The 13,545-nt window shown below is 43.2% G+C and overlaps 1 protein-coding gene across 1 annotated transcript in view; it reads right to left on the reverse strand.

Moving 5' to 3' along the window:
- IFT140 (intraflagellar transport 140) overlaps positions 1-7,748 on the reverse strand; it is a 28,255-nt gene extending 20,507 nt beyond the window's left edge. The window contains 14 exon segments of the mRNA XM_053471503.1: positions 414-531; positions 909-1,036; positions 1,500-1,591; positions 2,073-2,145; positions 2,330-2,533; positions 3,071-3,219; positions 3,591-3,697; positions 3,958-4,049; positions 4,188-4,363; positions 4,580-4,722; positions 5,182-5,303; positions 5,620-5,841; positions 5,956-6,131; positions 7,657-7,748. Of these exon segments, the coding sequence (XP_053327478.1) occupies positions 414-531; positions 909-1,036; positions 1,500-1,591; positions 2,073-2,145; positions 2,330-2,533; positions 3,071-3,219; positions 3,591-3,697; positions 3,958-4,049; positions 4,188-4,363; positions 4,580-4,722; positions 5,182-5,303; positions 5,620-5,841; positions 5,956-6,099 (1,770 nt within the window). The 5' untranslated portion in view covers positions 6,100-6,131; positions 7,657-7,748.
- Between the last annotated feature and the right edge of the window lie 5,797 nt (positions 7,749-13,545).

The raw sequence follows: 13,545 nt of genomic DNA on the forward strand, positions 1-13,545 counted from the left end.
CAGTGGTAATATTGTGGAATTACAAGCTATATATCTGGCAGGGGGAATCACATTACCCCAAGAGAAAATGGATCTGAAAGTTGGCCAACATAAAAACCAAAGTAAAGTTACATACATTTCTGGGACATCCCAGATCTCTTTCTCAGACTGAGGCAGGAATCTTGTAATGTTTCGGCGCATTTTAGCATGAAACTGAACAAAAGACTATTATGCCTAAACCACTTGCCCTAAGGTTCCTCACTCCCTAAGCCCCTCTCCCAGCTCATATTTGTTGGTGGACATCTGGGCCCAGATATGATGTCCTTTATTTAACTGTCTCAATGCCCGACTGTTATCTTATGGCGAACATTGGGTCACTTACATCACCTCCACCTGTTTCAAAATAGTTAAACGTAATCGCAGATGTCACTTACCCTGTTTGCGATGATACTGACTTTGCTTCCGTTGGAGTTACACTTCACAGACACGATGCCTTCCAGTCCTGGCGCCAGCTCCAATAGGTTTTTGCAGTTGCTGTGAGGTTTGGCCTCCCTTTAAATAAACATTAAACCTGCATATTACATCCCAAATGACTTTCTGACTTTTATTGGTAGGTTTTTCCAGTACAGAGGCAATAATTTACTGAGCATGCTCTGCCTTACTGCGATACTAGCTTAATAAACTGGTAACGAGATGATTGCAGCATGGGGAAAAAACAAGAACATTACCAATATTTTATCTATATACAGTATATATATACACACACACACACACACACACACACACACACACACATATATATATATATATATATATACAAACATATACCATGTGATTGTCAGTTAGTTGGTACTATTTTTTTCTACTGCCCCAGCTAACAAAATAATGGCTCCTTGGACAACTGATCATACTGAGCCAAACGTCATTACCTCCTTGAGAGATCAAAGATCTTGAAGTGAGCGGTGTCCGTTGCCACCGCCAGGAAGTTGCCACAAATATCCAGCAAACACGGGTTCCCTTCGGACTTGGAGAACTGTAGGAGCTGTTTGACAGTACCCTGAGTGATAAAAGAAAAGCAGGTTTACTCATGCATTGTAGGCTCCCTCATGGAGTGATCTTTAACTGAATCAGGGATATCCAGCCAGTAAAACCAGTAGGAAGTGCATGGGAAAAAAATTACCTCCCCTGCTTCATGGTGCTGACCCTTAAAAAGCATTTTCGCATTAATACAGGAGAATGCAGCTAAATTTTTTCATTATATAGATTAATTATAAGGTGATTATCTGTTCTAGAGGCGTCTGTAAATGATGTTAATCGTTTCATGTTCTGGTTTGAAACATTTGCAGACGTTTACTACAGGCTAGTGACAGATCCTCTTCTTCCATGAATTAATGATGTACCCATTAAAAATCACACAGGATCATGGAGATTCTACACTTGACTATGAAAACAAAGACAAGCAGCCTATTAGGAGTACTGGCAAAGCATAATATTAGTAAGAATAACGTTCTCGTGCTCACCTGCAGAGTGCGAATCTGGACTCTGTTGGGTTCTACGGTGTAAATGTTCTCCTCATGCATTGCAAGCACCGGGGAATCACTCAGAAAGGAACCTAGAACCCAACAATGAATTTACGATGAGTGTGATCTAACCACTACACAATGAAGAACAGCACGGCTTAATATGGCTGCTTGTTCACTGCTGTTCTTGAATAAGACTGATCAGCGCATTTATTTTCTTTAGCCATAGATAACAATAGAAAGATAGGTCAACGAAACAAAAAGGCTGCTATATATAAAATTACCTTTAGTCCCAGATTTTTGCAGACAGGGAGCAAATTCTTCTTCTTATTATTATATATTGTTTTATTTAGCACTATCATATTCAAATCAGTCTTCAGAGAATCAGAGTTCAAATCAATCTTTTAAAGGCATATGTGAGTTTCATACTCTTGTCGCTTATTGGCTTCCCCATCCCATAAGGTACGCAGCTCAAACACAAACCTTAGGTTCCTCCTGATGTTACTGGGATGAACCAGATGAGACTCATCTTAAAAAAAATACATTGATTTCTCTTACACCGGATGATCTCACCTGTGTTCCTTAGTGTTGGTCCTTCCAACTCATACGTCGTGACCTGCTTCCCGTTCCACGCGACAACTGCTTCCTGATGAAGCCACAATGAGGACACGATAACAATGATTATTAATTGTTCCCAAAACGTGTAAGATTCACTATCCAATTCTAAGCAAAGTAAATCAATCCTTTAAATAAATAAAATAAATCTAGGTAGGTGATTTGGGGAGAAATTTGTGTGATTGGGGTTTAATAACAGTTAATTGTTCACGCACCTTAGTAACAAACACTCCTTTAATGTACATGTCAGTCCGCAGGCTATGCGTTGCCCCAGTGGCGAAGTAAGTCACGTTGAGCTGGGTGGGAGCCACCTGTATGGCTGCAACTTGTTGGTGGAAGTGAGAAGACATTATCTGCTCACTGAGGATAAGCACGGAGCTCAGATTGTTCATGGCCAGGAGGTTCTTGGAGGAGCCCCACTGCAACCCCAGAGAGATAGTAAAGGCACGGGTTACAAGTCATTACCAGGTTCCAAAAGCTAAGCAAAGAGGACACAGAGATTACAACAAGCCACGGTAGACACTGTCAGGGCAGAAATGAAGTTATATTTATATGTACCCGTTGCCCACATCCCTCTACTACTGAAACACCTGTGGCAGACAGGCTGGTTTTCTGTCTAAAAGGTAAAGAATTGGGATTAACCGTGCGTAATTTCCAGATGCGCTTCCATATCTTGCACCTGTAAAGTGATCTGTAAGTTACACTTGCTCTTGATGATTTTGCTCACTGAAGGTCTAAACTACCAACCCACACAATGATCCCATTTCACCGGCTTCCAAACAGTAAAATGACATCCACTCTTCTCAACGCTCACATAATGCAGTTTATGCAACAACAAAAAAATACTACTCCACAGAAAGTTTGATTGAACTTTTATTTTGCAGGAGAAAGTTTTGTTTGTTTGCATTACGCTGTATCCTAGCTCTCCAATAAAGTTTATCATTTCTTCTTCTTACCTTTATCTGCGTGATGTTCCCTTCCAGCTCAGTTGGCGTTTTAAGTTTCCAACCGTCCTTCCCATCTACCCTGATAGACTTCTCCCCGGCAGGGAGCACCCTGCCCCACATGGCCACCCTGCCTTTATTAGTTCCAGTGGCCAGTATACCTGAAATGGGGAAAAAAAGTATAATGTCAACAATGCAATGTGTTCATCAGACACCAAATAAATCACAATTACAACTTTTTTGACAGAAACAAGATCTATTTATGAAGCCCTTTAAGATTTCCAAAAATAGGGAAAGGTAAAGGTGATATCTTGGGATTAATTTAATGTAAGAAATTAATGGTATTCGGTAAGTAATAGTAATAATATTAAAAATTAATTTGTGTACTGGAAGAATCTGTTGCTAGTGGTACTTTTGGAACAAAGTTGAGGATGCCGACAAAACCATACACAGCGACTTGGAAACTCTGCATCCCCCAGACCCAAAAACAGTGTCTTCCCCATAATCCTGAGAAGAAGACGTCATACTCTACCTTTGGCACTACAGTATGAAATGCAGTTGATATTTTCCCCAGCTTCAAACCCCAACTGCTCATCCAGGAAAAGTACATAATTGTCATCTCGTTCCAGATCCCAGAACCTAATAAAAACAAGCAAAAACTAAAAATTCAGGAATCAGCATTCTAGAAATGATAAAGTATTTTCTTTGCATGTTTTCATCTAGAAATTGCTGCGTATTTTTTGACTTAAGACCAAGTGTGCAGAATTTGCAAACTGAAGAGTCAAGCGAATATATCTTGAAAATGCTTGTAGTTAGCGTCCCAAGGTAAGAATTAAACTAGGAAATTACCCAAAGCATAAAAAGCTGTGATGTAAAGTCATGCCTGACACACAATTCACCTTATAACGCTTTCTCCAGTCGCTGTAATTAGAAGGCTGTTGTCAACCCAAAGGATGTCGGCTGCATGACCGATCTTCCCAGTCAGTTTCACCTGTCCAAAAATACATAACAACGTAATCTGAAGTGACGGCAGATCAGAGATCAGAGAGAAGATCTATTTTAAATTCTTCCCGGGTGAACAGATCCTCACTCTCTATGGTCTGATCTTAACCAAGGCTCCACTGCTTACCTTCGAGACCTCCTCTGCACCGGCATCTGGTGTAATGAAGAACTGGGAGAGCAGCAGACTATCCGTGATCACTACTAGAAATGATTTTTTCTCTCTGAATAGCAGCCGTCGGACTGGGCTGTCCATGCACACCAACTGAGTGCTTTTTCCTTGCTCATTCACCCAAAACACCGAACCTGCCAACAGAAACAACATTTTTCTCTATAGTGTATAATAATGAGTATTATAGATGTTGGAAGATTGTATGCAGCCAACAGGAGGCAGAATCTCTGGACCTCTTAGCTCAATTGGCTTGCCGGGTTCTTACATGCACATACAAGACAAGTGCCAATTTTAGACATACAGATGTAAAAGGAATCACATGTATGATCGCAACCCAGAACCCTACTTACCGTCTCCTGCACTGACAAAAAAGGAGAACTCCTGCTGAGTCCTGGCCTTCATTGGAGAACCTTTCACGGATTTGTTCCAGTTGAACATGTCCAGAGCTCTCTCATCGCCACTCACCGCAGCCTTGGCCAGCTGGGCCAGATCCCTGTCGGGAGAGGTAGAAAGATGGCATTTGAATAGATCTGGCTTTCTGCACAATGTCAACTACAAACAGAAGCTAAATTTGACATTAAATTCCATTTGACACTAGACGGAATAAATCCTAATCGGTAAATCCTGTTTTATTGTAATTACAAAAACAATTATAAGTTGAAACAAAAGCCTGAGACATTGTGGTTATATACTCGGCACAGATCAGTCCACAGAAACTCCACCAAAATGCCCACAGAAAGCTGGCAGCTAACAGCGAATGATTAATGTCGTGACCCGTGCAAGTTAGTAGCTGTGAACACACTGATTTTTAATAATAAACGTAAGGCTGCAAGAATAATACAAAACATTTTGTCATTCCCAATGTTGGTGCTGAACAGAATGTAAATACAACAAAGAACTTGCAAAGCAGGAGTCATATATGTAGTACCTACATCAAACCATGGCCACTTACTCGTCAGGAGATAAGGGTTTGAAGAGGCAGTGAGTCAGGGGTTTGTGATACTCATGTTTAAGCAGAGGTATCCCTTGAACTCGTCCCCGCTGGTCCAGCCGCCACACAACTAATAATCCATGCTAGAAACCAAGACAAGAAACCACAATGAAACAAGTGATGCTCGTGATTTTGTAACAGGGGTCCCAAAATAACTTTAATGCGGAAGCAAAGTGGACTCATTATTCCATTAAGGTGCTGTCATTAAAAGGGTGGGATTTAAAGCCTTCTATAAAGTTGTGGAGCATAATGGGCAAGCAGTGGTTAGCACTAAAGTACTCACAGCTACTTACCAGTTCCCAAAGGAGAGGACTGCTTCTACGTCCTCAAAATATGATGTACTGAGGTACAGTTCACCATCCTTAATAGCACACATGCAGAGACACCACTGACACTTACGTGGTCTCCAGAGATCAGGTGGCTACTGTTGTTGCTCCATTCCAGTAACGTAATCTCAGCACCATGAGTAGACGGCACCGTGTACTGTTCCTTGTCTTGTTCATTAAAAACAACCACCTCTCCGGTAGACCAGCCCACCGCCAGTATACATCTCGTTGGATGCCAGACGAGTATGGTGGGTTGATACGTCCTTTCAATGTGAGTTCCATTTACGTGTTCCCCCTGCACATGAAGAAAATTAAAGAAACTTGTGTAGAAGCGGAATATATGGGAAGGATGTGCTGATCTATGGACCCTGATCCAGATCTATAGAAGACGAACATAAAGGCACCGTACCAGTTCATTGTAGATATCCACATAACCTCCAGCATCTGAGGTGGAAGCCACAGCAAGTAGTGCCTGCTGACAATGCCAGGAGATAATGGATGGAGATGCTGCAGGAACCTGCGGCTCTATCCGATGGTCAAAGTAGACAGCCATTGTGGGACGGTACTTTTGTCGCAGGCCAAACCCTGTGTTAAAACAAGAACTTATTAGCACGAGAGCGTTGTACATTGTTTGCGTGACTTGTTTGATCATGAATGCACCAAAGAGAAAGAACATCAAAAGAGTCAAAAACCACCAATAATTTTACCACTTCTCGTTCTAGACCTTCTGCAACACTCCGATTACAAACATAATCGGGGCATTTGCAAGGAGGCATGCTTGAGCAAAGTTCTAAATGTGGAGTAATCACCATGGAAACCAATGTAATGATCGTCTGATAGCACTACACTGTTATAATTTATATGTTTGCCCAAAATTGGTTGTAAGTAAAAATATTAAATATATAGATCCCACAGGGCCTTGGGGCCATTCTTCACTGTAAATATAACTTGTACTTTAAAATATATATTTTTTTAAAGTGTCTTAATGTTACAAAGTGTATCTACCATAAGTAATGCCACTGTAACCCCCCCCCCCTATATCCCAAAAGGGACACTCCAGCCATTGTATTTGGTTTAATGCATATGATAGCTGGGAGGTCCCTTTAAATGTAAGTGGTGTGCCCCTTGCAAATAAATGGGGGGATTCTCCAAAAGAGTGTGAGATGTACTGACAATAAGAGCCCCACCAGAGGTAAGAGGGAGGGAAGGAGCATTGTGTTGAAGTAAGTGGGGAAGAGAGATGAGGGAAGGGAGGAAGCGAGGAGGAAAGGGAGAAAGCGAGGAAGAAAGGAAGACAAGGAGAGTATGTGTGTATGGGGATGTAGAAGTGTATGTTGTCAAGAGTGTGAAAAAGAAAGAGAGAGTGTGTGTATGTAGATGTTGGTGTATGGTGTTAGTATGTGCGGTAGTTATGGGGGCGCCAAAGAAATATTGCAACAAGGCAGTAACCCTAGGCTGGCCCCTGTGTGCCAGGGGAGAGGCTGATGGATGGTGTTGTGTGGAGCAGCTGGATAGTGTTGTGTCCGGAGGAGATGCTGCATTATAGCATTGTGTTCAAGGGCTCAGGGATAATTAAATTATAGAGAGATGAGAGAGGAGGAAAGAAAAAAACAGAGAGCGCAGAGAGAAGGAGGGAGAAGAATCAGAGGGAGAGAGAGGAAGCATAGAATAGTAAAGAAAGAGATGGAGAAAAGGAATAAAAGGAGAGAGAATAGGAAGAGAGAGGGGATAAGCAGAGGATAGATGGTGGAGAGACAGAAATAATGGCCATACGTGATGTTACATAACTGCACTAAAATGTCCCTGGATTTAGCTAAAACCATCTGTTCCCGCTAAACAGGAGACTTAACATGTACACAGCGCACACCGGGGCGACTCTAACACCCATCATGCCAAGCTTTGCAAGAGATGGTACTCATATTGTATGGATGCCCCTATCTGCCTCTCATCAGAGAGACAGACAGACATGGGCAGATACTGCGGTTATCACCCCATGAGGCATGTCTGAGTGTAAGGCAAGGACTTGTTTCCCATGGCCCCTGTCTCATACGCCTCCAGCCCGTCCGCCTCCCCGATACCCTCAGCTCCGCCAGTTCTGCCGTTTCCTTACCCTCCTTTATGTTGCTATCCCCGCTGCTCCTTTCAGGCTCAAGTGTGCCCAGCAGGCCGCTTCGCTTCCCGTTACCCCTGACAACGGCCCGATACGTCACATGACAACGACTAACGAACCACTACCAGGAGGGAGCCGATTGCCGTCCCGAGAGCTCGACGAGTGTTCCCGAATCCAAAGGCATTCGGAGAAGGTGACGTCACCGAGGCTTCGGCTGTCTCCGGAACATGGCGGAATAAGCCAATGATATTTGCACGCATTTCGAATGAGATAGCTAGTCAGAAAGCTAATAATAATAATAATAATAATAATGGTAAATTTATTAAACAAAATAAAGCAAGACAGCCAATTTTTTTCAATAGTTTATTACAATTATTCTGTTGTTTTGTTTCTTTTTATTACATCACGCCTCCCAAGCAACTTGCGTCCTGCTGTTGCAGTTGGTAATGATTGTTTAACTAGAGGGAACTATGTAGTGTTATATATGATGTCATCACACCGCCATAAAATGTGGGCCGTGCAAGGTATGATGTCACAACAAATAAAGATAGCATTGGGTGGTGAGCACAACGTACCGTATATATAGCTTCATTCCATGTAGTACTGAAAGAGACACAGGTGTCAAGTGACACGTGATATTTTTCCTTAAAAGTTATTACTTAATGTTTCATTTATTTATGAAAATTGTTTATATTATACTTTTCATCATTGTAATAAAAATGTAACATCAACTCCCAGACAGACATTATAAGGTTAAATATCAAGAAAGAAAGCAAGGTAACAAGGGTAAAAGAGATCGACAAACTCCCGATGTATCTTCAGGTCTGGAGAACCTCTCTAGAAGGTCCGCCAGGTGAGGTCATTTATGGTAGACGTTACCGTTAAGAAGATGTGGATATTAAGCCCCGGATGCAGCTAGTATCTGGGGAGGATGAGACGTGTGTGTGTGAATTATTCAGTGCTGGTTCGGTGCCTGGGGGTACTAATCACAATAGGATCAGAGGCGGGACAGGACCATGTAAAAGCCATATGGCGTGTAATCCGGCTTTGATCCTTGGATAAACCCCTTTACCTTCAGAAATGAGGTTACCTTATATTCCCTTTAAGGTAAAAAAACTGAACATAACACAGTCTGATCACGGATCACAGACAGGAGGGTTTGCAGGGTATTATACGTCGAGTGATACAGACACCGTCATATGAATTTGTTGCCCAGAAGGATCAAGCAAATCAAGGTTGTCCCTGCGAGAAGCTTTAACCTGGTCCTAAGGGCATATTTAATTTTTTGCCAGATATACAAGGGGGTTGTCATAGTACTGGCTTATTTTATGGCAATTTGGTCTTTTTATTAGCATCGAATGAAAATCACACGAGGTGACAATGAATCAAGAACCGTTCTAAGTAACGCGTTATTTTTAGCGTGGCAGCGGAGTACAGATCAGGGGGGAATAACACAAAAATTACCAATAACATTAAAACTAAACACGCACAAAATTCATACACTTAAAACATACAGGTACAAAAGAGCTTGCTCTTGGGAGCTGACAATCTATTACGAGGGGAGTAAGACAAAACGGTGAGTCTCTCCATCAGTGGCGTCTCCAGCTTTCATATTTAGGGGGGGCACATGGGGGGCCAGGGAACGAAATAGGGGGGCCAATTATAAAACGGTACATATAAAATATATATATATATATATATATATATATGCGTTAGACGTGCATTTTTAACTACATCATATGTACTTATCTCTTTGAAGTGATTGAAATATGATTTTAAAATAACAGCTGAACTGGCAGTTATTTTTCATTCTTTAATATTAGCCCCTGCTGCCAATATATATATATATATATATATAAATATTAGACCCTGCTGCCGATATATAGAAATATTACACCCTGCTTCCGATATATATTAATATTAGCCCCTGCTGCGGATATATATTATTATTAGCCCCTGCTGCGGATATATACTTATATTATACCCTGATGCCGATATATATTAATATTAGACCCTGCTGCCAATATATATATAAATATTAAACCATGCTGCCTATATATATAAATATTAAACCCTGCTGCCAAAACATATATACATATTTGCCCCTGCTGCCAATAAAAATATAAATATTTGCCCGTGCTGCCAATATATATATATATATATATAAATATTAGACCCTGTTGCCAATATATTTTATAGTGAAAAAATTGGACCCTACCCAAGCATTTCCTTGGGCCCTGCTCAATGCTCCCTTGCATGCAACCACTCCCTCCGCTACCACACCAAAAAAATATATTTGCCACACTGACTGCAGATCAGGGGAAGACAGTGAGAGTCAGTCCTTCTGACTGCACCGTGACATTGAGAGGTCCTCTCCCCTGTAATCATCCCTTTGTCCCCTCATTCACTAAACCATACCGCTCTTTTACTTACACCCTGTAGTTCAGGTATAGATCAAATGAACAACACAACAGAATAAGAAATACAAACCCTGTATTTGCAGGTATACATAAATAATGTATGGAAGCATAGCATAGCAGATACAGATCAACAGAATGACACACAAACCCAGCTATGCAGGTACAGATCAACTGGAAATCACATAACAACTAAGCATTAAAGGTATAGATAAAACCCCCTAAATTACAGGTATAGCTCACAGGATGCAGCTTACCAGCCCTGGCGTCCACACTGCCCACATAGAACCTGGCCAGCACCCAGATTACACACATAAGATTTGCAATCTGTGTCCCCAAATAGCCCAGCACAAGTCAACTTTGTCCCCAAACAGTCCAGCCAGTGCCATCTTTGTCCCATGTACACCCTGCCTGTGCCATCTTGGTCCCCAAGGCTCAAACCTCCTGCTAGTGCCATCTTTGCCCTTCCACAATTATACATCTATGATACACAAACACTTTTACAGTCACTCACTAATTCACACTTTAATTCAGATAACTCATCCAGACATTAACTCATGCACTCCCTCATTCACTCAATGCATCCACACATTAACTCATGCTCTCCCTCATTCACTCAATGCATCCACACATTAACTCATGCTCTCCCTCATTCACTCAATGCATCCACACATTAACTCATGCTCTCCCTCATTCACTCAATGCATCCACACATTAACTCATGCTCTCCCTCATTCAGACAATTCATCCACACATTAACTCATGCTCTCTCTCATTCACTCAATGCATCCACACATTAATGCACACTCTTTACTTATATCTACCCCCTCTCCCTCCCCTATCACTTTTTAACCCCCTCCCCTATCACTTTTTAACCCCCTCCCTCATCACTTTTTAACTCCCTCCCTCATCACTTTTAACCCCCTCCCTCATTCATCACTTTTTAACCCCCTCCCTCATTCATCACTTTTTAACCCCCTTCCCTCATTCATCACTTTTTAACCCCCTCCGTCATTCATCACTTTTTAACCCCCTCCCTCACCTTGAAGTCCAGCGACGGGAGCACGATGCTGCTGTCTTCCTGCACCGCTCGCTGGTGCCCGCTGCTTCACTGCTGAGCGCCGTAATATGACGTCATATTTCGGCGCCCGCCAGTGAAGCAGCGGACACCAGCTAGCGGCTTTAAAGCGCTTTCTTCTTTTTTTTTTTTTGATGCGGGGGAGAACGAGGGGCGCCGAGCGGTTGCTAGGCGCCCCTCTCTCTCCTCCGCATCAGTGTTTAAAAGCCGCTCGCTGGTGTCGGCATTTCATGCAGAGCGCCGCAATATGCCGGCACCGGGACGGGAGTAGAGGGCTCGTGGAGGAGAATGAGGGGCGCCGAGCGGTTGCTAGGCGCCCCTCTCTCTCCTCCGCATTAAAAAAAAAAAAATGCCGGTGAGCGGCATTTAAAAGCCGCTCACCGGCGCCCCCCTAGAGATGGCGCCCATGGAAAAAAAAGACGGCGTTTCAATTGGGGGGGCACACTGGGGGGCACAGCATGCTGTAGGGGGGGCCATGGCCCCCTCTGGCCCCCCCTTGCCGACGCCACTGCTCTCCATATCCACAAAATCTCGTTTTACATTTCTTTTCATTGACGTCCACACCTCTGATATTGTACTGTACACAGTAATAACCCCAAGCGCAGTATACAGTCATTCCCCCAGCGCTGTATACAGTAATAACCCCCCAGTGCTGTATACTGTAAATTCCCCCAGGGAATCTGTATTGTTAGGCGTTTGTGTTTTTTAGGTTGTGCGCTCCCCTATTTTGCTAATTTTTTTTGTCATCATACGGACTTTACTCATGTGATCTTAACTCTTTCACTATCCAAGCTGGACATCCGCAGCCACACACTGTGTGCTCATGTGGCGGGCATCCGGACATATCCAGCAGCTGCCCACACGGCAGATCGGGTGAGTGTGTGGTGCTGATGACCAGTTGCCCACCGAGCATTTGCAGGGCCTCATGTTTTGAAAACCTGGTGCCTAATTCTACTCAGCCAATAAAGGCAGCACGTTGCCTCTGCTTGTTTCTTGTTGGCCTCAATATATCATACAAAATCTCAATATATAAAAGGCAGAGCGGCGATAACGGATAACGTCATTTAAGGACCCGCGTCAAGGTCACCGACTACAACGCGGCAGAATTCCATGTTACTCAGCGGCTACACTCCTTATGGATGGAGGCAGAGTGAATGAACTACACGCTTCCGGCACGCCCATCATAACGACTGCCAACCAATAACAACGGACAAGAGGAAGTAATCGCGACGATAGTACCCCTGCTGCTTTTTTAAAAACCCTTTAACAATTGGATACTCCGCTTGGCCAATCAACGCTTTCAGAGGTCCTACTTGACACCATTCGCTACCGCCCACCAAACCCATACAGCCTAGCGTTGTTCTTTCGTTGCTCATTCCTATTGGCAGATCTCACATAAGCCCCGCCCGACACAACAACACTATCCAATAACTGGCTTTGTTTGGGTTCTATGGGGCGGGACATGTTTTGGCAGACAGGCTTGGCGGGGATTGTTGTCAGATGAGGACGCGGTCTAACAGGAGGCGGTCTATGCCGGTTAATTAACGATAGGAAACCAGGGCCCTTGGTCCGAGAACCCCCTCTCGTGGGTCCCTAGGCGCTTCCTGTTTACCCTTACGGAATATATACCTCCTGGGTGCCGCCAAGCAGACCCCACGGCCTGGACTATCAGGTTCGCTACCCTTATCCAGCAGGGTAGGGGAAGCCATACCAGGCTGCCCATCCCATTCACTTCTCTTTGATGCCCCAGGTAAGGACTCTCCTATCACCCTTGGGTTATAGGCCCTGCTGTCTTTGCGAGGAGCTGAATGAATCACCCCAGTAAATATTTGCCCCAGGGGTCACTGTGTGTATAAGATGTATTCTGCCCCTGTTGAAGGTGGGGGCTGTCCTATCACTGGGGCAGACTTCTTCCAATAACCTGATCAGCTGTTTGGCTGCATGTGTATCACCCATTAACCCCACTCAGGATCATAATAAATACAGTTTCCTGATCCTTCAGATTGTCCTAAATTACAGTATGTGTCAAGATTCCTAATACCATTATACATCCCCACCTCCTGCCTCTTATGTTAACCCTTCTGCTGCTCCTTTCAAGTAACTAAACTGTGTTCAAAAGTATCAGAACTGTATCTTCTCTAAATATAAATGATCATAATCCTGATTGTCTCAGTAATGGAGTGAAGGGGCAGATGTGACATATTTACCCCAGGCAGTTATTAAAGAGGAAACAGGTGTGTGTGTGTGAAAGGGGTGTGATAGTTGGTAGCAGCTGCAGACTTTAGGGGGTAAGCAGGGGATCTGATCAACCATGTTTAATGTTTAAGATTTTTTTTTATATAGACCAAGATTGTCTCTATTTTATTTAAAATTGTTGCAATTTTACATTATTAT

The sequence above is a fragment of the Spea bombifrons genome, chromosome 7, assembly GCF_027358695.1.
Source record: "Spea bombifrons isolate aSpeBom1 chromosome 7, aSpeBom1.2.pri, whole genome shotgun sequence".
Taxonomy (NCBI): Eukaryota; Metazoa; Chordata; class Amphibia; order Anura; family Pelobatidae; genus Spea; species Spea bombifrons.